Source organism: Asterias rubens, chromosome 3, assembly GCF_902459465.1.
Source record: "Asterias rubens chromosome 3, eAstRub1.3, whole genome shotgun sequence".
NCBI classification, from domain to species: Eukaryota; Metazoa; Echinodermata; class Asteroidea; order Forcipulatida; family Asteriidae; genus Asterias; species Asterias rubens.
This window is the reverse complement of record NC_047064.1, coordinates 6985766-7013433: the sequence shown is the minus strand read 5'-3', so window position 1 is coordinate 7013433 and position 27668 is coordinate 6985766. Positions and strand designations below refer to the sequence as shown.

At 39.5% G+C, this 27668-nt stretch overlaps 2 protein-coding genes across 2 annotated transcripts; one reads left to right on the top strand and one right to left on the bottom strand.

The window, feature by feature from the left end:
• Nucleotides 1–265: 265 nt before the first annotated feature.
• Nucleotides 266–18221, bottom strand: LOC117288164 (peptidyl-prolyl cis-trans isomerase G-like). Its single transcript, XM_033768887.1, has 21 exons — nt 18166–18221; nt 17339–17420; nt 16719–16793; nt 16193–16300; nt 15636–15680; nt 14298–14385; nt 11034–11063; nt 9514–9659; nt 9159–9312; nt 8473–8604; nt 7855–7930; nt 7177–7352; nt 6468–6707; nt 5336–5605; nt 4979–5071; nt 4497–4595; nt 3422–3932; nt 1919–2670; nt 1552–1680; nt 1177–1311; nt 266–898 (listed from the first exon to the last, which is right to left on the bottom strand). Exons 2-21 carry the CDS (start codon nt 17403–17405, stop codon nt 649–651), a joined length of 3576 nt encoding a protein of 1191 aa, XP_033624778.1. The 5' UTR covers nt 17406–17420; nt 18166–18221; the 3' UTR covers nt 266–648.
• A 2313-nt stretch (nt 18222–20534) lies between these two features.
• On the top strand, nt 20535–26811 carry LOC117288201 (heme transporter HRG1-like). The gene is made up of 3 exons (XM_033768947.1): nt 20535–20903; nt 21768–21935; nt 22597–26811. The coding sequence occupies exons 1-3, from the start codon at nt 20648–20650 to the stop codon at nt 22740–22742; spliced, it is 570 nt and encodes a 189-aa protein (XP_033624838.1). The 5' UTR covers nt 20535–20647; the 3' UTR covers nt 22743–26811.
• Nucleotides 26812–27668: the final 857 nt, after the last annotated feature.

The following is a 27668-nucleotide window of genomic DNA, read 5'->3' as shown; positions in this document are numbered from 1 at the left end:
CTACCCCAAAAAAGGAGATAATATTCACATGGTGTTACCGCAAGCCTCTCTTAGTAACTTAAAATGACTTGCGTTTTTGTTTTTGTCTTGACCAAGTACATGTATGTTGGACGATGATGGGGCGTCATGTTGGGCCCAACTTCATAGAGCTGCTTCAACAGAAAATATTGCTTAAACACTTTCTGCTAAGCAGTAATGAGCAGGGTTACAGGCACAAATTGTACTTGTGACATGGTAGTTTGGCTGGTACCCTTAATCTGGTAAGCATAATTTTGTTATGTTTAGCTTCTTTTTTTGTTAACCTTTAAGAAACCATTCACTTCTGTATAATCATCACAAATGCCCTGACATTGTTAATGTTGTTCATTTCATCAAATTTTGTCAGTAAAAATGTCACTAAAAACAACATGAAACAGATAATTAAGTTTTGTGTTTAGAAATTGGGATACTATGCTAACATACATTAACAAATTTCATATCCAAATATTATCTTTTCTTTGACCTCTTAATGTAATTGGAGATCAAAAGTTGCGGCCGTTCGTGGCCGCTAAGGGCATTTCTGTTCAAGCCGCTTGTGGCCACTATGGTCTCTAAAAGGGTAAAGCAGCTCTATGAAATTTGGCCCTGGGGACCAATGCAGCCCTTGACTCAACTCCTACCACTGGAATAACTCCTGCTGGAGTAACTACTGCGACTGCTGCTGTGGCTGTATGATCGACTCCTCTTACGCCGTGCAGCACTGCGGCTCCTTGACCTGCTGGAGTTTGATCGCGACGCGGAGCGAGAGTATGACCTGCGGTTGCGGCGGTTACGGTCGCGGCGTGGAGGTGATTTCCGCCCTCTATCACGCGATCGACTACGCACGGGGGAGCGACGACGACGAAGCGGGCTTCTACTTCTGCAATAAAAAAGATAATAATATGCCCAGATGAGTTGCCATTGAATGACCATGTTGCTATAAATTAGTAAATGTGGGCCAAACGTTTTTCAAAGACATGAAAAGCCTGAGTGCTTTAATTATTTGAGTGAGAAATAACCCCTTTCTCAAAAACAACCTTATCGCAATGTTTCATACTATCAACAGCTCTCCAATGCTCATTAAAAAGTAAGTTTTTATGCTAACTTATACCATAAGTGTCTTGTGCCTTGAGGTAAAAAGTAAAATGAGATTCCTACCTTCTTGATCGGCTGATAGATCTTGATTTCCTACGATGGGATAGGGAGCGACTTCTTCGACGTCGTCTTGGTGAGGGTCGACGGGGTGAAGGGCGCCGTGGTGATGGTCTACGCCTTTCCCTACTTGGGCTGCGTCTATACAGAACATAAATACTTCATACATTAGCCTTCATACAGCATTTATTTGAGTAATAAATTGATCATCTGGAAACATTAATTTTTAATTTATTTTACAGCTGGCGTCCCCCCACAAAAAAAGAGGGGGAAAAAAATGGGGAAAAAATCACAAAGCTCCATCAGGATTCCCGTTTGCCATTCTGGAATTTGAGTGGCATTATGTGGTCAACAATATTATTAAAAGAAAATCTTACTAACCTCCTGTCCCTGGTTTGTCTTCCTCGGCTTCGAGAGCGGCTTTTACCTCTGTCTGATGAGTGAGAGCGACGAACAGGACGCTTCCTCAGAGGAGGACTCCGAGAACGACTACGAGATGATGAAGATGACCTTCAGAAAAACATCAAACTATTATTTTGGTCCCTTTAATATATTATTCAGGCAACTGTTTAACTATTTAAAAAGAAAAATTCAACCAATTTAGTAATATTGGGTATATTTATATTCTTTTTATATATTTGTAGCCTACGTATATTTTCCTGTAATTCGACCCTTGGTCGCCATTGGAAATGTTGTTGTTTTGTTTATTAATAAATAATAAAAATTAAACCGTGCCTAATAATCCTACCTCGACTTTCTAGACTTTCTAACTGGTGACCTCCGCGGGACCCTTCTTGGAGACCGTCTTGGTGTCCGCGATCGACGAGCAACCCTTCTTGGAGATCTCTGAGGAGACCTACTGCCGGATGAGGATCTGGAACGCCTTCTTGATGGCTTCAGAGACCTTCTTGGGGAACCCCTCTGCACTTTTGAACTGGTAGGTCTTCTTGGTGAACGTCTTGGTGAACGCCTTGGTGACCTCCTGGGTGACCTGGCAGACCGTATCGGGGGTGAAGCTGACCTGCTAGCTCTCTTCTCTCGTCTTGGTGGTGGACTACGAGAAGCGCTTCGGCTGCGAGCTCTTCGCTTGGGAGGGCTTCTGCTTCTGCTGCTTGTAGAGTAGCCTCGTTTGCGAGATGGTCTTTCGTCTCTGTCATCAGATTGCTGTTCCTTCTGCACAGAACTTGGGCCAGATTCTCTAGGGCTTCGTCGACGATCGGGACTGGAGGATTTCTTTGTTTGAGAGGAAATCCCAGAAGAAACTGGCATCTCAGTGGGTTGGGAGCGAGACGGAGAATGAGCCTTTTTATCTGATGATCCTTCGGGGTTACCCTCGTCGGATGTGCCCGGGCCTCCCATCATCTCCTGAATCTTGCGATTTTGAGAAGTAAGAGCAGCGAGACGTTCCTCCAAGTCGGTGCGTTGCTTCTCCAGCATCTTCAGGCCTGCTGCGTCATCATCCTCGGTTCCGTTGGTCTCCGAACTGCTGGAGTACTTCTCCTGTTACAATAATGATAATAATGTAAACTTATAAAGTGCACTTTGAAATAAAATTTTTAAAATTCTCAAGGCGCTACAGAAAAGATAATAAAAAAATAAAAAAATTATCTACCGATATTACACCAATACAGACACTTTATCAACTAAAAAAATTAATGTCTGTTTGTTGTGTCCTGTCTATAGGCCTCTCATACAAGCTGTGCTCAGGGGATTTACCTCGATTTCGTTCCCCAAGTGAATTTTGGGGTTTTTTGTTTTTTTTCGGTGTTTGCACTTCTCCTTTCTTTTTGTGGGGGGGGGGGGGGGATTTTTTCTGTTTTACTGTGGATCAAACAACTACTTGTACATGTATTTAAAGACACTGGACACTATTGGTAATTGTCAAAGATCAGTCTTCTCACTTTGTGTATCTTAACATATGCCTAAAATAACAAGTCTGTGAAAATTTGAGCTCAATTGGTCATCAAAGTTGCGAGATAATAATGAAAGAAGAAAACAAATAGCCATACAAAGTTGTGTGCTTTCGGATGCTTGATTCCAAAACCTCATAATCTGATCTAAGATCTCGAAATCAAACTTGTGGAAAATTACTTCTTTCTCAAAAACTACGTTTCTCACAATGCTTTATACTATCAACCTCTCCCCATTATTCGTTACCAAGTAATTTTTTATGCTAATAACTATTTTGCGTAATTACCAATAGTGTCCACTGCCTTTAACGGCTTTGAGTGAATTGAATAATTTGACATACCTGATTTGGTTCCACATTTTTAACAGACTTGTTTTTCTGGGTTGCACTCTCCAGACTGATTTGTTCCCGCCCCTCAGCTGCAACTATCACTGCCCCGGCTTCTGCCTCGTCCTCTGAGGGTGGCTGCCACTGGAAGCGCTCCTTCAGAGTAGGGCTCCGTTTGCGTTGCTCGGTCGCCTTCTGGTACTTCTTGCGATTCTTGGTCGAGTACGGATCCCCGGTGTTGAGTTTCCGCTCCCCGTCACTGCTCTCCTCGTCCGATGAGTCTTCCCCGCTGGATGAGCTCGGGCGAGAGGGTTTATCTTTCCCTGATCGCCCCTTGTCGTTAGGAGGGGAGGATGGTGGAGCTAGAGTGGCCAGCTTGACTCGTTCGGATGGGCTGGTCGGCCAGGTTTGTCTGCTTGTTGATAAGGGTAGAGGAGACCTGGAGGGACTGTGGTCGTGTTGTGGACTCAGATGTCTGGGGGATGGACTCAGATGTCTGGGGGATGGACTCTGATTGGGTCCATGCCTGGGGGTAGAAAAAATTATAATAAATAAAGTTACGGATAGTACGGTCAAAATAAATGGTAAAGGTGACAAATTTCGTCTCAATGCCAAGTTGATTTGAGATCAAAAAAATTATGAATGTCCAATGATCACCTTTAGGTGATTATTGGGGTGTTCAAATTTCTGTGCTATCTGTTTGTGGATGTTGCAACTAGAGACATGGTTGGTACATGCAGTCACCTTGCTAAACATGGATGGAATCTACACTCTTGATGAAAATACTTTGAAAGTTTTGGAGGTTTCATCAACAAATATACAATGCATTCAGCTGAAAATGTCATAGGTGACTTATAGAACAGCATTATTAAGGCCGGTCCATACTATTACTTGCTGCGAATGCGAAGCAAATTTTGACCTCACATGGCTGTTTTTGCAGCAAATATACCACAAGAGTTGAACACAGTCATCAAAATTCATATCGCATTCGCTTTCGCAGGAAGTATGAACCAGGCTTAACATTGACAAGAAACAAGTGATGACCGTACTTTTAAGCTGCTTTTTATGGAACAAATGTCACAATCTTTACCTTCTCAACTGGATTGGTGATGGGGAGCGTCGTCCAACGCTAGAGGCTGGAGAGGAAGAAGGACTCCTCAAGGCAGGAATTCGATGTGCCCTCATCATTCTATCATCAAATTTAAAAAACGTTTAAGCAGTATTGTCAAAACATGTCACAAACAGGTATTTATATAGCAGCATTTGAAACTTAGCATGGCGGACAGAACTGAATTAAGGTTGTTGCAATATCATACACGAGAGTAGGATTTGAAAATTTGCATGGTGGAGATACAACCTAGTAAGGTTTGTGTAACACCATGTGCATGTATGAACATAATCTCAAAGATTTGTGATGGTTTTCATAAACTCGTCCAAGTCAACCAAACCACTCTTCATGTAAACACCAACATTTGTTTCACTGTGGTAGGATTTGAATGCCCTGCTGCTGCCAGGCCTCATGTTGAAAGTAAGAAAAGAGTTTCACACCTATCATATTGACCCCTGACCTACCCTGAATCCTGTTTGTCATCAGTTGATTTCCATGGTTTCTGGCCCGGCTTCCAGCGACTCGGCGGAGGGCTCAAGGACTTGGATTTACGAACTCTGAAATTGAAATGGTAGATCGAATTACTGAAGACAAAAAGGTTTTGTTTGATACTATTAAACACATTCAAAATTATTGTGTTGCATGATGTGGTGCAGACACAAAGTCCATTACATTCAAGTTCAAATGTTATGCATGCAAAGTTTCATATTTGAGAGGGCAAGGCAATTTTGATTTTGCAAAGGGCACAACTTTTTGAAGACCAAAACCAAAGTCTTGTAAGTTTAGCTAATGTTTTTATAGTACAAACAAAATCTCCATACTTGTTATCATTCTTCAGACCCATTTCTCGGTTAGAAGCATTCCGTCTGCCATCCCTCGGGGAGGGGCTCGAATGGCGACGCCGGCTTGCCCCGCCCACATCCCTCTCCCTCCCTGGAGATCGACCCCTGTTCTTCCTCGTCAATGGGGAGTGGGAGCGAGAGCGAGCCTTGGGAGAGGGCGCTCTCTTCCTGTCCAGAGCGTCACTTTTGTGCGGTTTCCCTTTGTCTTTGTCCGAGTGCTTCTTGTGTTTCTTGTGCTTCTTATGGGATCTGAAAAAAAGTAAACACACCTCAAATTATTTATAAATATTTTTTTTTAAGTTTAGATCATGTAAGCCTTAGTAAAACTAAAATTAAACTTTAAAGGCAGTGGACACTATTGGTAATTGTCAAAGACTAGCCTTCACAGTTAGTGTATCTCAACATATGCATAAAATAACAAACCTGTGAAAACTTGAGCTCAACCGGCCATCAAAGTTACGAGATAATAATGAAAGAAAGAAACACCCTTGTCACACGAAGTTGTGTGCGTTTAGATGGTTGATTTTGAGACCTCAAGTTCTAAATCTGAGGTCTCATAATCAAATTCGTGGAAAATAACTTCTTTCTCGAAAACTATGGCACTACAGAGGGAGCCGTTTGTCACAATGTTTTATACCATCAACCTCTCCCCATTACTCGTCACCAAGAAAGGTGTTATGCTAATAATTATTTTGAGTAATTACCAATAGTGTCCACTGCCTTTAATGAGCAGGATCCTGTCACATTTTGCTCTCTATCAATTTCATGGTGCAGATTTTAGGTTCTGCACCCTTGTCCGTTGCCAAAACTGGTAGCATGATGGTCGCTAACAGTTTATACCAACGCTCAAGATAAACACTTCGCTTCACTCAGGTCTCCATTTATACACCTGTGTTAAGAGAAGCAATTAAGGTTCAATGCCATGCTTAAGGACATATATGTCGTGACCAAGAACCAAACCCCAACTCAAGATTCACCAATCAGAACCTGAGCTCGATTGACTATACCACTATGCCAAGTGACATTAAGAGCAACACAAAACATGTTGTCAACTAGAACAATTTAGACACAATGTAAAACTTTAAGGGCAATAAAACCAAATTGTTCTTACTTGTCTTTGTCTTTCTTGTGTTTTTTCTCCTTTTCCGTCTCTTTACCCCTGTCGGCTTTGGCGTCTGCTGCCACATTTTCTCTTCTTCCCTGGACCTGTCTCCCCCGCTCTCTCTCCATTCTCGCTCTTCCTGGCTGCTCTACCTGTCCGAACTCTCTCTGACGTCCCAGACCGTTATCTCTGCTGCCACGGTTTGCGCGGTCAGCTGAGCGATCCAGCCTGGATTGAAGATTGCCACGTCTATAATCAAAGATAATTGACCATGAACAATGAATCATCATAAAGGCAGGGTACACTTTTGACAAGTGTCCAAGACTTGGGCCCAATTTCATCGAGCTCTTACAACAAATGTCTGCTACACAGAAATGAACAGGATACCAGTCAGAAACAGCACGTGTGACATAGAATCTACAATTCAAACACTATTGGTCATCACTCAAAATAAACGAGCAATGGAGAGCTTTTGATATAAAAATATTCACTGATTTTTTATATATACAAATTGTCAGTTTTACCGTTGTGATTTGTATTGTGACATCACACTCTAGTTTAACACTACGATTGATTTGCAGTTAAGATCAATCTTAGCTCTTTGTGAGACGGCCCCCAGTGCCTTTAGGGTTCAAGAGGTAAAATGAACTGCTTGAAATCATCATCGAGTATAAAAATCACCAAACTTATCTCAAAAGGGCGACATTGCAAATCTTACTTGTTATCTCCCGAGGCTGGTTGTAGGTCAGCTCCCCTCTCCCACTTGGCGTCGAGGGAGCTGTTCCGTCGTCCAGGCGGCTGCCATCGATCAGCGGCCATGTACTTCCTCTCCTCGGCCCGCCAGTGAGGGGGTGTTGTACTCCGAGAGCGAGATCGTGAAGGGGTTCGATAACGCTGGAGAGGAGACAAAGTTAATCATATATTAACTTACTGACCATTTGCACACTGTAGTTTTGAATGATGGATATGCCCACCCTGCAATTTGATAACATGTGGCGAACGCATGCAGTACACCGCCAACCCTCTTACTGTCTCTGACCAGTCAATACCACCCACTGTGGTTTTGAAAGATAGGTAAACTATGCCAGCCTGCAATTTGATTGTGGTGAATGCATCTATACAGTACACACCCAACCCTCCTACTGTCTGACCAGTCAATATCACCCATTGTCGTTTGAATGATACATGTATATAAACTATGCCAGCCTGCAGTCTTATATTATGTGATGCAATCATGAACAGTTAGTGAACAGTTAGTTCTGAGTTCAGGGGCCAATTTCAAAAAACCTTTCAGCACAAAAAATTGCTCAGCACAGAAAAACCTTGCTTGATATTATCCTTTAGCCCCAAACCATGTTGGTGGTGAATAACAAGTAAGATGCTAAAAGTCACTTACCATCATCCCTCTCCCTTTAACCTTGCGTCCAGATTTTGTCCTGACTTGATTCGTCATCCGACGCATGCGTTGATTCCTGTCGAAAGGAAGTTGGCACAAAAAACGTACTTAAAGGGAAGGTGTACGTTTGGTAAAATGCATGGCGATAAAAAGCGATAGAAGCCTACAGCAGCTTTCAAGAGTATAAAGCATTTTGAGAAACAGTTCAATTCGAAGTAATGTGGTTATGCAAGAAGACAATTTGTATTACTGCCATAATTTAAAACAACATCCTTCAAGGTTGGAAAAAACAAAAACAAATATTTTCCCTCCAAAACCAATTTTAAAGGAACACAGTGCCTTGGATCGGACGAGCTGGTCTATTCTACTTTTACAACATCTTTCTACTCATATGCATATTATAACAAACGATTACAAACGCTTTTCAAAGACCAACTCGGCCGATCCAAGGCAACGTGTTCCTTTAATGTCTCCATTTTGCAATTTTTGAACAAATGAATGAACTTATAATAGTTTGTAAAATCAAATTTTGCACCCAAGCTTCCTGTTGTGTGAGAATGTGTGCTTCACAATTGAGTGGTCAAAAAGAATGCGGGGCTGAAAAGGTCTGACGCCTACCCATTATTCTTCTCTGGACTTCTCCTGAGCAAAAATGAGTTGGTTGGAACGTCTGGAATCTGCTCTGGGTTGATGTTGACGTGAGACGCCAACTCGCTCTGAAATGAGGGCTGTTTCTTCTCTACCTTGGCACTGGAAACAAAAAAATTATTCAGCAAAAATAAACACCTGGGGATTTCTCTGTGCATCAAATCAATGAAACATTTTGACAACAATAATGAGACACCACTTTGTTACAACAATTCCCCCCCCCCCTTTCTTTTCACAACTGCAACAAATTGTATTTTTCTGAAAAATGTCCTGCATGTGTACATAAAACTAGTGACACATAATGATTAGTTCAAGCAGCATTTTAAATGCTGTTAAAACCCCTTAGGTTCAAAAGTTGTGAAAGAAGAAACAGCCAAGATATGAGAGCAAATGAAACTGAGAACAAAAGGGTTTAAAGTTGAGTTGTTTAACGAACATACATTGACACATTTTCTTTATTTATATATTAGTTTGAATTTATTTTTTATATATTTTTTTGTTTTGTTTTTATGCATTACTTTTGTGTGGGGGAATTTATTTTTTTTAAATTCCGGTTAAAAGCAGGAAAAAATCACATCCCCGTTATTTCGAAAAGATACCATCCTGTACTGACACCAGGATATCACTTCGTCTTGTGCAAATCATTTGTTTCTTACCTTTCTTCTCTCTTGGAATTCTTCATCTCCTTCTTTTCTCTCTTCTTCCTTTTCTTCTTGGCTTTTTCGTCTTCGCTTTCTGAAGAGGAGGTGCTTTCTTCAGAAGAGGACTCGTCTTCTGATGATGAAGCCACTTTCTTCTTCTGTTTGGGTTCTATTGTGAATAGAGGAATAGTTCAAGAGTTAACTTTATTGCAGTGGAAAACGAGACGTCATAAATTAAACACTTTACATATTTGATGAGTTTCCCTCCTTTTTTTTCACAGAACTTAAGAAGTACTGAGGTACATTGCTTAAAACACATCAGTGTACATGGTGTTAGAGTAAAACAAAACAATATCATTGATATGTTCACCTTTAGCTTTGATTTTCAAGATGAGCTCCCCACAGTTTGAGACGCGGACATCTGTCATGGGGCGGCTTTTGTTATCGACCCTCTGGTTCTCAATCTCCAGCACGACCTCTACACCCTGTAACACCTGGCCAAACACAGTGTGAATGCTGCCAGAAAAGAACATGACCTTACATTAAGTTATTGCACTCACCACAGACAGAAAACTTTCTGACATCAGCATATACAGATCGGTGGGATAAATGGACAGGGGACCAGTCTAGTCTTACTGGAGTTTCGCTGATTGTTCATCAGAGGGAGCTGAGGGGACTGAACTCCAACAATGAGGGCGGTTGATAATCGTTTTGTAAAGACAACCCACTAGTTCCCTGCTGCTTATTCACGGAACAAAAATGGGAAGATTACCTGGGATTTTCAACATTTGTCAACACACACGAATGTTTTGCAGGTTTTTTATCGTTTAAGAACAATGTTTTTATTTAGAATATTTTACAAATGATCTTTCTGTAAAAAATGTACGCTGTTTTTTTCTCTCCAATATTAACTCCTTGGCGTATAAATCGCAGGAGTTAAATAAGTTCAAAATCAATGTATAAACCACAGTTTATAAGCCCAAAATGACGGTATACTGCACTTGGAAAAATGTCTGATCCTGCCACCACTTTTGTATTTGGTGTAAAATAAAGTAGTATTTAATTTTCTCAAATGAGATATTCCTTTGGTAAAAATTAGCAAAAAAGTTGTACTGTGAAGTTAAAAATAACAGATTTACATACCTGAAAATGCTTTACAAAAATACATGATTTATATCTCAGGAAATCCATACAAATCAATTTTTAAAACAGCAAAACCATAAGCTAAGAACCAAGAACCAATATCGGGAAGCGAGTCTAAAGCCCGGTTCATACTTCCTGAGAATGCAAATGCGATACGAATGATGACGTAAACAATTCGCAAAGAATAATTCGCAGCAGTTGAACTGTGCCCAACTCTCTAGTGAAGATTGCAGCGAGGGCAGAGTTGTGCATTAAATTCACTTCAAATTCGCAGGAGTATGAACCAGGCTTAAAGGCAGTGGACACTATTGGTAATTACTCAAAATAATTATCATCATAAAACCTTTCTTGATCACAAGTAATGGGGAGAGGTTGATAGTATAAAACAGTGTGAGAATTGGCTCCCTCTGAAGTGATGTAGTTTTTTGAGAAAGAAGTATATTTCCACGAATATTGATTTTGAGACCTCAGATCTACAAATTTGAGGTCTCGAAATCAAGCATCTGAAAGCACACAACTTCGTGTGACAAGGATGTTTTTTCTTTCATAGTTATCTCGCAACTTCGATGACCAGTTGAGCTCAAATTTTCACAGGTTTGTTATTTTATGCATATGTTGAGATACACCAAGTGAGAAGACTGGTCTTTGAAAATTACCAATAGTGTCCACTGTCTTTAAGTCAATAGTGCCCAGCGACCAAGAACCAATTTTGGGAGGGGGGAAGGCTGTCAAACATGAGAGTCTTACCCATCAAGATGAGGCGCAGGCTTGGTCGTGCTGCATCATCAGACATCAAATGGATAGAATGAAACCAAGCAATAATGAGAGGAGGGGGAAAAAAACAGAAACTCAAATTAATACATGAACTAGAATGCCATATCACCCAGCCTGGGCGACTAGTGAAATTTACTACTGGACTAGTCGCACCTCAAATAGTCGCGACTTTGACACTAGTCGCGACTAATTTTCAATTCCCAAGATTCTTTGTGGCATATTGTTTGCCATATGCGCAATACAGTAAAAATTCACGCTTAATGGATTGAAGGGTTGTGTCACTGATGTCTGATTGTGTTTGGTAAGTAAATTATGCTGTCGTGAATAGTCGTGACTGGACACAATTGGTTAACCAAACAGGTAGACACAACTTTTTTTGAAGTAGTCGTGGCGGCACGATTAACCGAGTAGTTGAAAAGCGGTAGTTGCGACTCCATTAAGCAACCAATAGTTGGGACTTCAACACGTCACACTAGTCGCCCAGGCCTACATGTACATTTCAAGACTCTGCTCAAAACTCTTCTGTATGAATCAATTTTCTTTTCCTTCTTCTGAGCATTCAGAGATTTTCTTTTGAAAGGTTTTAGACACTATATAAATACTTTTGTTATAAATGCAAACAATTGTTTAACAATTCAAGATTGAATGCTACTTTGATTTTACAAAATTTTATAGGGTTATAGCAAGTGAGCCAAAGCTTTATTTTAAGCAATATGTAACCTGCTTAAAAATAAGCATGGACGGTAATGCCAAAATTGTCAACAACTTTACTTCAGTTGATCTTCAGTTCTTACTAACTAGAGCAAACAGAAAAAGTAAAACAAATCAAGTAAAAGCTCATGAGTTCCATGCTTAAAAAACTTTTTAAAATAAATACAACCGTTTCCCTGACCCTCATATACCAACACAGCCAAAACAATTGTAAGCACTCTTTCAGCCCTGTTATTTCATCTTTGAAAGGGCAAGGCCATTTTCCTTTTGCAAAGTCGATTCCATAAAGTCTACAGGAAACTTTTGATGGCGCACCAAGGCCAAGACAAGGGGCAACGGAGGCCTGCATGTAATTCCAGACTTGCTTGTTAAGATTTTTTTCTCCATATTTTAAACATGTAGCCGCCAGATTCAAATAATCTGCTGATAATCTTCAAAGGGGACTTGGCATATTTAAGTTTACGGACAATGAAAATCTAAAATCTTTTTTAAACAAATCTTAAAAACCTTGATTCTGAACATTCACCCCTGAAAATCCACCGTTTGTGTAACTCTTTTTTAAATGGTCAGGCCTGTATAATGCTCCGTTTTTGAAAGGGCACCAAGGCATCTCCTTGGTAAAGGGCACCCATTGTCTTAAGAAACAATCATTTTAATGGCACCAAGGCAATGACCAGGGGGCATGGAGGCAATCACATTTGATGCCTCCGTGAAGTATCAGGCCTGCCTTGCCATTAATCGACTGTATATACCAACAGCTTAGACCCCAGGTAGAAAACTTTTGTTAAACAACACACTGGCCGTGTTCATCTGACAATCAGATGCACACAATTACGTTTGGACCAATTACCTTCAATTGCTGGAAGAATAGAAGTTTTTCTGCAAAATGGTATTCAACACAAAAACAGCAAAAATAGAAACTGTCACTTGAAGTGAACATTCAATGTTTTATAATACACAGTTAGTCTAGTCTAAAAAAAAGAGTACAGTACAATCCTGTTGCCTTCCGTTGAAATACTTTGTTATCATGGATTGCATAGTGACAGAAAGGAAAAATACAAAGTACATGTAGAACATTTGCAATCAGTCTAGCTTTGACACCATCACCCATAATTTTTACCAATCATCACACATCAAAGCATGTCCAGCAACAGCAACATTACCCTTCCGTTAAAGGTATTATACAGGATTGGTAACAGTGTTGTAGCCACGGTTGGCGGTGCCGGGAGGGCCTGCCCAGAACTAGCAAAATTTGCCCAGCACTCTGAGCAAAATACACTGTGCTGCCCAGCACAGATTTACCCCAGATTACACTTCAGCAAAGATGGCCCCATGTCTAAACATGAATAACTCAGCTGAACCGCTCACCCTTGGTGGACTAATTTGGATTAAGAGCCCATCGCTCAAATTGGTCTAGCTACAACAATGACTGGTTAAGAGAAAAAAAAATCATTGCTTACTTAAAGTCTGAAAGCTTACTGATTATGAAATTCAGACTAGAACCATTTTTATTTGGTGACATATTTCCCTCCAAGAGAAAACTATTTGAAAACCTATTATAAAAAAACACAACAGCTGATTTGGATTGTTATAACCAAAATTACAGGCTATGTGTGTACACGCTGTGCATTGTTTTTCACTATTTTGTTCTGACTCACACAACAAAATAAGCCAACATTTCTCGCAGACCTTTGTTATTTCATGTATATGGCGTATAAACAAAACATGAACACTGGGACTATTTAGTCAGTTCTACCAATCCTGTATAACACCTTCAAGAAACAACATTCTTCACCAACGTCTTCATTTGTTTTCACTTACCTCAAATAATAACCTCAAATGGAACAGGGTTCTCCCCATGCAAAAGCTACAAGTCGCCTAGTATATCAGGCCGATACGAGCGAATTGCGTGCCGATTCACACAAATTTCAACCAATACTCACAAAACTACATTGAAAACATTCTGAAGACCTTGTTCAAATTCAGTGTCCTTTGGCCAATTATAAAGCATGTAGTAGTCATTTTGTGCTTACATAGCATCCCTTGGCAGAATCTCTATTTCATAAAGCTATATAACGTATTTAAGCATTGAGGTAGAAATGCAGGTAAATGCTGGCTAACCTGCATTGGGGGGTGTGAGTGACGTAACAAAGCCATTCCATGGTGAACGTGTATGCGCGCCTAGAAATTATCTGCTTACTTGAGAAATCGTGGGGAAATCGCCTATAAATGCTTCCGCAAATTTTTCTGCAACAGTAAGCACACAAGCTTGCTTACCGGTAAACAGCTTTATAATATTGGGCCAAGAATGCACCCAGCTTTGCAAAAAATGCTGGAGAGAACCCTGTGGAAGTCTGCAGTTGACCCCAAACTTCTTATCAAGCATTCACACTTCACCTCACTACTTCATTTATTTCTCTTCATCCGTTAAACTCAACACAACATCCCCTCTCCTTGTTCTCCTTGTTCTCCCATTTCACATTCTCAACTTTAATGATTCTGATTTTTTTTTACAAAGATACTTACATGAAGAACTGTGAACCATTTGTATCTTTGCCACGATTGGCCATGGATAACAAATATGACTTGTCATGCTTCAAATCAAAATTTTCATCTGTTTTGGGGAAAAAAAGATAACAAAAGAAACTTATCATCAACCCATAATATTTGTTGTAACATCATTCAAGCCCGGAGTCTGACTATGTTACACTTCAATGAATATTCAGGCCTCAAAAGTGGCTTAGCATAACAAAATTATGCTCACCAGAATAACCTTACCAGCCAAAATACCACAAAATGTACCATCTTTGACTGGCATCCTGGAAATTTTCGTTGCAGAGCAGAAAATTTTTAAACAAAATGATCTGCTTAAGTAGCTGTATATGAGATGTGTGAAGAATTGGTGTCATTGGGCTTTCAGTGCTCCTAAATCTTTTTAAACATTTGGATTTTCGTAAACCAACATGTTCCTCCTCAATCGCGGGCACTTTTCTCCCGAGTGCAGATAATTTATAGCAATCCTTGTAGAAAAAAAACTCCTCAGAATAATTATTAGCATAAAAACTTACTTGGTAACGAGCAACAGAGAGATGTAGATAATATAAAACATTGTGAGAAACGGCTCCCTCTGAACAAATGTAGCTTTTGAGAAAGAGGTGGTTTTTCACTAAAATATTTGAATCTGTAAAAAAACTTCAAGCCAAAAGCCCTTTTAAGGCATATGAAAGCACTCAAATTTGTGCAACAAGAATGTTTTTTTCTTTTACTATTCTCTTTCAACAAGGACCAATCGAGTCCCAATTACATTTTATGCATATGTTGGGAAACACTTAGTGAGAAAACTGGTCTTTGATAATTATTAAAAGTGTCCAGTGCCTTTAATCAAGCTCACAATTAGTTTACCAAGTAAAAAAAAAAAGAGATGGACCTTTCAACAACATGTTATCTGTACTGATGTGAATGCAGTGTCGGGAAGTAAACTTAAGATAGGACAAGTCCAGATGTCGTGCTTTTATAAATTCAACATCTTTGTCTCAAAAAGAATGTTGTTCAAATATTGAGATTGAGTCTCACAAAATTATCTTTTAATCCTGCCGGGTGCCGGGTATCACCCGCCAAAAACAGAACAGATACTGCTATAAATGACACAGTTTAAATGATAAGACTATGCTGTCATTTAGATTCTGGTCTTGTTAAATAAAAGGTCCAGGGGACGATTTTTACAAAGAGCTAAGAGTAATCTCAACTGCAAATCAATCGTAGTTTCAAAGCAATCAATAAGCGCAACTTTGACAGTAATAGTTGCACTAGTCGCCAAAACCTACACAAAACACTAATGGAGAATTTTCAAGCAAACCTACGCACCACTAAATGTTCCGCCGTAGATAGACTCGCCCCCTGTTCCATTTCCTAAAAAAAGAAAACAAAAAAGGAAACAAACGTTAAAAACATAAAGTACTGTACAATAAAAAATCTTTTGGGACAGGTGACAACATTGTTAATTTATATTTAATAAAAAATCTCATAGATGTACTAAACAGAATTTGTTTTGGGTACACATAGCAAACACCCTTGTTCACAGGTTTCCTCAGGTTTGCAAGCTACATGTACTGACATTAAGTTCCCTTATGAGGCATCCTGGTTTCATTACAGACATTTATAACAATAACAGATTTTTTTTTTTTTTAGTAAAACCAGGAACAGTTAGCATGTCATTTTACCAATCATTGGCTTTTTTCACCAATCAATCTTTAAAATGAAGTAAGGTTGCTTTGCCACACTGAACAGGGCCACTTGGAGAGAATTCTGACTGGTCCATGGGTGTTTTAACTGCGATTGGCGATAAGGGAGAGCGCTGAATTCAATTCAATTCAATTCAAGAATACATTTATTATGTATTGAATAATAATATTAATTCTTACCTGCACTGAAGTCTCCTCCTTGAATTATAAAATCTTTGACAACTCTGTGAACCGGCGTACCCTTGTAGTGCAAGGGTTTCTCAGTTGTCTTGCCGATGCCCTTTTCTCCTGCAAAAGAAAAATGGATGAGTCCCCCTTTTAAAAAATGTTTCCTTATTATAAAAAAATAAATAAAAAAAAAACTAGCAATTGATTTAAATTAAATTACATTATGTTTATGTCAGAACATTTGTAAAAAAACTGTGGAACATAACAAACTTTTCACATGAGGCAACTTTTGCAGGCAAGCAACCAACCACAAGACTACTGTGGTAACACATGACTCAATTTTCAGCAAATGTCTTAACAATCCCCCCCAAAAAATATGTGACCATTCTAATGTGAATGCCTCTTCTTCTTTGAGATTACCTGGTACTGGTTGCAGTGTAAATTGCCTCGTGTGACATGAGCCAAACCTTGTACCATGTCAGTTTTGAGCACATGTTGCACATTTCTTAAAATGAACAGTAGTTCACGGATTCCTTACCAGTGCAAAGGGCTCTGAAGTTCTCACAGGTCAGGGGGCAGATCTCAGAATACAGCTCAAAGATAATCCTTCCAGCTATTCAAACAATAGAAAGAGAAAGTTTAAATTATAGGATAAACGTTGAGTGTGTAACTTTCATAAAAGCAGGGGTGAGAGTCATTGGTGACAAAAAGGTCTGAAAATATTTAAGTGTAAAATTTTGAAATGATGGTATTTCCCATTTTTTAGTAACCACCGGAGTTTATAGACAACAAGGAGCTGTCAAGAACAGTATCCACAGTGCTTAGAAAAGTAGATCAAAAAGCAGGATTTTTTTTCTAAAGAAAATAATCAGCTTATTCATTTCACCAGTCAGACTGGTCTGAATTCAGATAAAAGTCTGAAATTCCTTGTCTCTAGAAAAAGGTGCTGTTCATTATGATAAATATCTCTGATTTTATGTGGCAGGAGATTCTGTCCCTTGAAAATTCTGTCCCCCATATGGCGATCTTTGAACAAACTTCTTCTGAGAAATAGCGCCCTCTTTTGAATCCTCCTCCTCCAGCCAATTTCCCATATGGGGGACAGGGTCCCTGGCAGACAGCTTTCCCTGAGACATCAGAATGAAACCATAGATTTACCGAGAGTTCCATTGACTGTGATGTCAAAGAAGCACCGCGATCGTTGCTTCGTCGACGACGTCACCATCTTGGCTCGAAGCACCTGTGGGAAAAACCACAGAAATAATTTTGTTAATTTGATAGTAAAAAAATGATCAATGTTGTTGCATCAATAAACATAAGTGCGGACAAGTCCAACTCGGTCCAAGTCATCTTTTTCCAAAGTCAACTCCGTTTGAAAAAAAATAAACAAAATTTGGTCGATGGGGAAGTGGTGGAACATAATATTTAGTTATTTAGAGAATATTATTTTTGATTAAAAAGTAACAAATGCAACAAAATTGTATTATTTAATGCGCTGCACAGCCACAGACATGACAGAGCACAGGCAGGGGGCACAGACAGTCACACGACTCATTCAGTCACACTGTGACTCACAGTGCAGGACACAAGTCCTCAGTTAGCTAAGCCCCAACAGTAACAGATTTTAATATTTTGGGCACTACGTATCAGCTTGATTTGAATTTGATACCAGAAGAAGACAAAATTAATGCGAAAAATGCCACACATTTCGAATTCGTAGTCAGTGCCCCACCAATCTTTGGTTTTCAATGCGAGTGAACAATGCCTTGCGAAAGAAACTAGACTTTGAGCTACACGATCAAAAAGTAGAAAATTAAAATTACAGCTCAACAATTGTCTCCCTTGAAATTGAATAAACGCAAATGTTTCTAGCTTTAATAAACAACTTAACACACAGGGGAGCACTTGACAATAGTATACTTAAAAGCATATAGTTAATAAAGGTGTGTATGACTCAAAAATAGCTTAAATATTGAAGAACTTACCGCACAGTTGCACGGGATTCAGATTTTTAGAGCAAGCTTCGCGTGTTGAAAGGGCGCCCCCATTTGACCGGGTACCGGACACTTCGGCACCTTGCAAACTCGGCACCAGCAAACTCGTCACCTCGCAAACTCGGCACCCACTCGGCACCAAGAATGTCGGCACCAAACAAACTCGGCACCGGCCTGTTTTGGTCCAACAAACTCGGCACCAAACAAACTCGGCACCGGCCTATTTTGGTCCACCAAACCAAACTCGGCACCAACAGCAAATACCACCCGAAGAGTAGAGTAGTATATTATATTAACACCATAAAAACTGGTTTGAATTTAGTTAAAATAATTAGTAGTTATGCTAGCTCATATGACCATAACTAGCTCATATGACCGGGCGGCAGCGACAATAGCGTGCTCACCGGTGTTTAGTGGAATCGTGCAATGTCTCAGCAGCTGTGGGTTCCGATCATCTTGTTATAAAACACAGTGCACGACAGTCTGTAATAGAAATTATTTACACGTACTCTTTATTTTGAATAAGTGTTTTATTGGATCAAAGTTTCGGGAAAATGTTCCCAAAAAATACTTGGACATCGAAATTACGTATTTTCGACTCGGTCTTCAAAAGTTTACACAAAATAAATATTAATTATTTTGATACAGATCTTTGAAAAGGGCGACCTCACCATGACAGTGAAAATACATGGTATGTATCGTCGTCGGTACGACGTCGAACCCGTCGATACACACGACGAGGATCGGGATTTATTTCAATTTCTAACTGGGTGCCGAGTTTGTAACATTGGCAGATTGAGCGTTTTCAACCAGGTGCCGAGTTTGTAGTTGTGCATGTGCCGAGTTTGTGGGTGCCGAGTTTGCAAGGTGCCGAGGTTGTGGGTGCCGAGTTTGAGAGGTGCCGAGTTTGCTGGTGCCGAGTTTGCAAGGTGCCGAAGTGTCTGGTATTCATTAATTATTTTGACCAGTAGCTTTAAACATTCTTTGCACGTAGACAAAACCTTTTTACCGAGAGCAGGGGCTGCCGCGCCCGGCGGCCTGCCCATCCACATGCCAAAACTGTTCCACTGGATTATTGACAAAATTTGTCAATAATCCAGTGGGACAGTTTAATGTAAAACTGTGTTGTCTTTCTAAGAACCTTTAGGGCATAGTAAACCGCATGCTATGAATGCAAAATAAAAACGTTTTATTTTGCTTGGATCCCCCAGAGAGTTACTCCCCTAGAGCTCCCCACCACCAAAAGCGCTCGCTCCCGCATGCAAAAAAAAAGAAGACAAACCAAGGCGTATTTTTCTTCCTCCATACTCGAGCTAAGTCAATAACACTATCCCAAAGAAAAGTGAACATAAATGTAGTATTCTTTATGACCTCGACCGAGTGACTGGGTGGGGCGCTAGATTCCTTTTTAGCGAAATTTTGACATTATCGGTCATGACCGATATAATGTCAAAGTTTCGATAAAAAGGAACGACCGATAATGTCAAAATTTCGGGAAAAAAAGGAATGTAGCGCCCAGGCACTAGGTCTAAAGGCCTCCATGAGTTAAGAGTTAAGTTGACCGGGTGCATTAAACCAAAGAGCTAGGATGATAAAAGGGGTGAAAGTAGTACAGGCCAGTAAAACGGGAATATTGATTGATTGTGGTTTGTGCGCTTTTTGCGGATTCACTTTGTGGGTAGACCCAGTGACTGATGGGGCGATAGATTTTTTTTTTTCTCGAAATTTTGACATTATCAGTCATAATGTCATTTCAAAATTTCGAAAAAAGGGAATCTTGCGCCCCATCAGTCACTGGGTCTACTTTGTGGGAAATAAATAATATTGTGGATTGACAATAACATTATTTTTTGGGGAAAAAACTGTAGTGACCAGAGACCTTGTCAGATTCCCTATCATTCTGAATAATGGATTGCCAACAAATATTAATGTCTCTTCGAAATGAAGCACCAGAATTACCAGGGTAAATCAATATTTTTGCCAAAGCTTCTTTATAAATATAGTTTTGCAAAAATTAATGTTTATGTCCCCCCCCCCCGAAAAAAAACCCGTCTTAATTAATAATTGTTCGAAGGCGGCACCCTCGTACAAGAGCCGAGCACTTGCCCCAAGTCTATTACTTTGTGATTTGTAAATATCCTCACTATGATTTTCCATCAAGTCCAAGCCTCAGTGAACATTTGACGTCACACTTCGATGCTCGGATCAAAGACGAAGGGAACCCCACACGCGGCTCTGACCGGCCGGTGCGCCTAAAAAAGGAAGAGAAAAGATCTCCACATTGAACTAGAGAGGGCGCTCTCATCGGCCTTGTCAAAAAAAAACACGTTGTTGAGTAATTCGTGACGTTTGTGTGTGATGTAATTCTCAGGTCGTGTGCGACAGCAGCAAGTTTCTAATTTATTTTATAGTCAAATTATCATAATTTAGAACCATTAGATATTTCTAGCTGGCGCCCCCATTCATAAATAAAATGAGTCATCCTTCTGCAACTGCAAGCCTTGACGATGCAAGCAGAGTGACACCCCCTCCTCCCGACGGCGCGTCTTCAATTCAGGGGCCATCGGTGAAGAAACAGGGTGCCGCAATGGAGCCTTCTCGGACGGCGATGCGGGCCAGGGTTGTCATCGCGAGCACTGGCATCTCGCTCGGATTTCTGGTGTTAGTGGTGTTTCTCGCAGTGGAAGAATATAGGAATTTTCATATTGCAATTTGGGGATTGGTTAGTGGTGAGTTCTGAAGTGCTATACTGATGATAATCTATCATTAGACTTAAAAGAATCATAAATTTAATTATAAATTTATGGTGGGTGATTCACTCTCGGAAATGTTTTTCTTATGAGAAAATTTGCTTGATTTATGAATCTGGATGGATGGCTACAGATTTTGTCATATTGATAGAATCAGATTGTGTAAGAAATACATGTAAATAATGTAGCCCTGCTCTTTTTTAGTTGCGATAACGTAACCCTCCTCCCGACGGCGGAGCCTGAGACTGCTGCCGGAAGGAGGGTTACGTTATTGTAACTACCCTGCTCTGTGAAGGATGCTGTCTCAGCTAGCTGCTTGATGAAAAACAGCAGATACGCCATACTGACAATCCTGTTTTGGTCACAATGACCAGTACAATATAGTAAAATAAATATTGTCGTCTAGCTGAATCACAATTTCTTGATTTGTGCAATTCATAATCATAGACGTTAAACCACTTGGAGAGAGAGTGGTTGTTGCCAGCTTGGTGTTTATATCCGCTTGTGTGGGAGTTTGCTGAGTTCCCTTGCTTGATGGGAAGTTCATCGAAACAAATAAACATGCTGTCTGTTTCCATCATGAATTAGAGAAAGGTCATGGTTACTCTATATTTTATGTCTTGTACACATAATCTATCTGCAACCTTTCCTCTTCTATTCTATAGTATCTATTGCTACATACTATTTGCAGTAATTGTAACAAACCCAAATAGAGTTGTACTTGTCACTAGACTGGAGTAGAACTAGAATTAGAACGGAGGGTACATCGAGCCAAGTATTGTACCCCTCCTCCCCTGTGTTGCAAGTTTCTTAGCATGTGCTCTATTTTATTTCCATATTCAGGAATATTTGCTGCTCTCACCCTTATCGTTCACATCCAGCACACTAGAGGAGACCGTGATGTTTGGGTCAATCGACTCAAAGCACCCATCATCTTAGGATTTATAGTTCAACTCGGATCCATTGCTGCTTTTATTACCTACCTTGTCTTAGCTCTTGTGGAAAAACAAAGTAAGTCAAATGAACATCACTGCAGGCCTGGAATTTCATCTTTGAGAGGGCACCCTTGTCTTTTTGATTGGAAATCTTTTGTAGGGCGCACTGGCCTATATACGCGCCCCGGCATGAGCGCAGGCGGCCATTTTCTAAGTTGACAAAACAGCCATCTCACAGCGTGTGCTTGTGCGGCCATATTGTAAGTTGAACAAACAGCATCGCGTGAGCGTTCTATAAAAAAAACTCAAACGTGTACTTCGTATTCAACGCGCGTACAGAATGGCGCGCTTGTCATCTTGCGGTTCCGTCGCGTTTGTGCAAGCAGCATCACCAGTGCGCCCTCTAGTTCTAATATATAACTCTATGGGGCACCAAGACCAGGGGCAACAGAGGCCATGGCCCCCGTGTCATGCGTGTAATTCCAGGCCTGCACTGTTCTAATTTAACTAATTTAAGCTGATGAAGTGAAAAGCAACTGAGATGACTCAGGTCTTCTTCTTTTCCCTTTTGAGTGCAGCCTTCAAATTATTGAAGATAAACGCACTGCCAGACGACCCCCCCCCCCCCTTCTCAAAGCGCAAAGTGTGTACTGGGGTATTTTACGTGCATTGACTAATCAACCTGTGTTTGCATTTATGAAATTCTGAGTCATTATTTACAATTTGTATTTCTGCAGCTCTCATGCCTGTGACTGGAGCTCACCATGGGTATTACTTGACGGCCATCTGGGTCTTCATGACATGGAAATGGTCATTTGCTCTCTTCTTTTTCTCAAGAAGTTACAGGAAATTCTACATCACAAAATACGTCTCGATACCATAAAAAGTCTCCATCAACAAAAACTTTGCCACCGGTTGTGTGACATGGATTTCAAGATCTCTGCATTCCAATGGTGGTAATGTATAGAGTCAGTCACTGCTTTATGTTTGGTCAATTACGGTTTCCCTTGATGCATGAGAAACCGGTCATGCGCATAATGCGCGTAGGATGTAAAGCGTGAAACATACTCACTATCATCCTGCTGAGTAAATGATCAGAAACATGAATGTTTCTTAATGGTGAACCATGACGGACCAAACATGCAGTGACAAAACAATGAATATTTAAGGGTCCAAGGACAACCTTGATTCATGTTTTCATTTAACTTTTTTGTAAATGCATCCCTATAGACTGGTGTCTTTTCAGCCGGTCTTGTTTGAAGTTTGGTTAATTCAGAGTAGCACTCGGGACATGAGGCAGATAATGGATCAATGGGAGATTTGTGGACAGTCCATTTCTAACAGTTCTCGCCAGTAGTATGCATGCTCAGGGGCCTAGGCGCTCAATACTGAGCATGTGCGCACACGCTCAGATCCGCAAAAACGGACCAATATGTCTGCTGCCGCCAGTGTTTCAAAAGTCTCCCTTTAGGATCATAATTCAGAGGAATAAGATCTATTGAAAAGTGCAAATATGTTATGAACCATGGACTTTAATTAAGTATTAAAATTGTGTTAAATGAATGCAACAGGTGTCACCAAAAGATCAATGACAAGGCGCTTTTATACCGATGGCATTTTGTCATTGTTACAGACACTAATTATCCATGACAGATGGCAGTGTCAACTAGTGTCACTGGCTCGTGACATTGTCACCAATGTATCATTAATGTCATTTGATGGGTCACTAAGATGGGTGTCATTGTCTCTACCAGTTGTCATTGTCACCTGTATTTTCAAATTGTTATTTAAAGAATAGACTTGTGCAAGTCTCGTGCAGATTCAAACATTAAAGTGCTTGTTGTTTTTTTCATCATAAAGCATTGAGGACTTTAAGTACTAAATGTTTTGAATATGCACAAGACTTACACAGTCCATTAGACTCTACTTTGTATAAATGTAAGATATGATGCACAGAAAAACCAATGAATAACTGAATAATTTTGTTCTGCAAGTTAGCCTGGTTGGTCGTCTGTTTCCGTTGTACTTGTCAGTATAGTGTGGCAGAGATTTAGGCAGCCAGCCAGTGAGCCAGAGCTAGCTTATAGCATTGTGCACATTTTATAAAACAATTAGTGTAGGCCTAAGTGGCTATAGAGCAGGGACATAATATTTTCAAGGTTTATTATATATATAAAAAAAGGTTATACATTGTATTTTCATCGTTTGATTTTTTTCACACTGCTATAAATTATAAAATCAGCCGGGTTCTGATTCATACCTCGGTACAAATACGTTTCATGCAAACAATACACACACAAAAACTGCCCATGAATTCGAGACGGCTAATTGTTTTCAAAGGCATCCTGTGAATAATAATGAGTTTTAAGTACAGATTGAATTCCCACCTATGTAGAGGCCACAATCATGGGTACATCTACATCTAAATCCATATCAAATCATGTTCTACATAACTACTGCCCCGAGAGTAAGTGTAAATTGATATTATGGGGGCTCGGACAAAATGGAGTGACATACCGTCACGTAGAATGAAGGGTGCTTGAGTTCCTCGTATGCTCTCCGGCTACGTGATACCTCCTGCTCTGCGGAAGCAACAACGGCGATGTAACTTGGCACTACTATTACATTATCTACAATTGAACTCTCTTTTATAAATGAGTAAAGAATCTGAGAAGGGTTGTAAAGGTGTTGTTGACAATAATGCGTTTGATTCACTGCCGAGTTTGATGTGATACTTTGCAGCGGATTTAAGCAAACGTGGCTTTTAAGAATGCAGCACTTCCTTTTGCTACAGATTAATTCACCCATTTTTCCCCCAGTGACTGTACAGAACCAAAACCTTGCTTTAAAGAATGTCTTTCACAGATAAGAATATATTTATATGTGACAACTCTATTGTGTAATATATTTTATGGTTGAATTTGCAGTGCACAACTCTTTTTACAAAGGCATTTAGCAAGTACTGTGTTCATTTGCTAGTTTAAACAATGTTAGTGAAATGTTGATTTTCATAGTTTATCAGTAGACCTAAATGCACAAATTATGTAATGACTTAAAGACCCAATAAATCTGAATGATAACCGTAATTAAAATAGTGTTTTTAATACAAATCTTTTGTAAGAGATATAGAGTTTTCCCACTTTATAAAATGTTAAAGACGCGAGGTCCCCTTTTGGACAGATTTTACGCAAAAATTTAAATTTAAATTTTATAAATTATACATGTAGCTTTATTTTTGTGGGTTGTAGAAAGTTACAGAGAAGCTTTAATTAAAGGTAAACAAACGCACAAAAACACCAATGATAATGGTAGTTTAATGAAAACTAGAAATGTATTGTGTTCAGGATCCCAACATTATCTCACGTTCATTGTCTATGACAGTCGCAGTCTCATCAATGAGGTATAATTATGTCATAAACATAATGTATTTCAGAATCTTACAGTCTTATGTAAAACTACACTCTATATGCAGGGTAGGAACTTAATGGCATCATCAGTCACAAATGACTAATCTCTTTATGATAGTTTAGGCTCTTAGCTCGTCTTGGTTCCAGGAATAATAGCTCCCTTAGGCGGCAAGCGGTTTATGGTACATATGATAGGTCACTAGTTAGGTTTTTATGGCTATATTTTGTGTTTATGACTACAAAACTGCAGCGTTGTGAATCAAGACTACATGTAGCTCTGAGTAGAACCAGTTTTACATCACAGTGTCTATCAGGACTGAAATAAGCCCTGGAACACAAGGTGTCATAACAAAATAAAATCAGAACACTAAATAGTAGCACAATGATGTTTTGTTTAAGAAAATAACAATTTGGTAATCATTTTTCATGTTGAGCATTACAGTGGAAAAGTACGTGTCCAGGTTTAGGAAAATAAGTACATAATTATCTGGTCCCAATTTCATAAAGCTGTTTTGCAAAACACACTGCTTGACACATTTCTTTGCTTAGCACAAACTAAGTGGGACACCACTCATAACAATGTTAACTTAATGGTATGTTGGATTGTAACCAGTTTCTTCTAAGCAATAGGCTACTATTCTGTGCTTAGGTAGTTTTTGTGCTTTCAAATTTTATGAAATTGGGCCCTGGTGTTCATTAATGGAATTCATACATTGCCATTTGATATTATAAGTGCGATGTGCAGAAGTACAAATTTATTATCATACCCTTAGGTGATTTCAGTACATCTGATTCATACCTCTGACTAGTGGTTGTTGGCTCAATATAAAGACAGCTGTCGACGGACGCTCAGGCTAATGAGCGTACATGCCAATGGGCTTGTTTGTGTGCCGAAATTAGCAATAGCTTCATAAACATTGAAGCCTTCAATGTTTTCCATCCACAAGTAGGTCATATAGGTAAGGATTCAATGCACCAGGGATTGGTTTCATGAAGCAGCTTGAGCACAAAAAGTAGCTAAGCAAACTAAATATAATGCTTACCAGATTAAGGTTACCAGCCAAAAAACCATGTCATATACATACATTGTACCATCTGGTATCAAGCTCATTCTTGCTCAGCAGAAAACTGTTAAGCAATGTTATTTTGCTGAAGCAGCTCTATGGAAAAGGGCCCAGATATTCAGGGAGAGATGATGGAGGAATTTGGAGGACTTGGGACCATCCTAATCCTTCAAAAATCCTCCACAGTCTTACTTTGTGCGACATTGTACTGTAGGGCCATGCAATTATTATTAGAACATATGCATTCTAGACTAGTAGTTTTATCTCTCTAACTCTGAGAATTTGGTAGTGAGGTCCCATAGAGTGGAGTATTTTTTTTGAAAGTCAAGCCAAGGTTTTGGTTGTTTTAGAACTAAATCTGTGAAAGACCCAGCCACGCTCTAAGGGCAAGAAATTTTCAGACTTCAAATTAAATTGTTTGTTTTCTTCTTTTGGTGTGGTTTTAAGCCATTGGACCCTTTCGGTAAACAGTGTTGTCCAAAGGCCAACACTTCCTGTATCACAACTTATATACGAAATAACAAACCTGTGAAAATTTAGGCTCAATCGGTCATCGGAGTCGGGAGAAAGTAATGGAAAACCCACCCTTGTTTCCGCACGTTTCGCCGTGTCATGATATGTGTTTAAAATAAATCCGTAATTCTTGATATCGAGAATTGATGATTGTTTTAATGTTTTCTCAAAAAGTTTGATGATTAAGTAAATTTGATTATTAATTGATTATTGATAGTGCTTATATTTTTCTGAATTTACTAATTTTATTTTGTACTAGCCTATAATAAAGTAGGCGATAGGCCTGAAGTGTAATCTTTATTGGTTTTGAAAGAGTACATTTTTTGCAACCTAGATTTTTTTAGAAATTGCACAATATTTATTGTTGCAATGGTGCTCACATTTTTGAAAGGACAGAGTGTTAATGATTGAGCATATTTTGTATGGTTTTGCATATTTCAACGTTTTCAGTTCAAGTGTACCAGGCACTTGTCAAATTCAACCAGCAACTATTTGAAAAATCACTATGTCTACTTCAAATTGTCCCCATGGTTTTGAGAGTACCAGCTCCTTTCAAAAGAAGACGCTGTTGCAAAATGTTGTTCTCAGTACTGACTCGTATCCCTGTGTTTGTATTAAGATAGTTTCTAAATTTTCATCAGGGATAGAGAATAATATTTGTGTTTATCCATACATCGATGCATGTTACTTTTTTCTAATCAGTACATGTATGTAGTTTCTTGGCATATTAATTCGTCTTATTGTAAGGCGCATTGGATCATTTCGAAAACAGATAGAGACATAATTGCTGAAGACACTGTCATACAAAGACTACTAATTCCAACT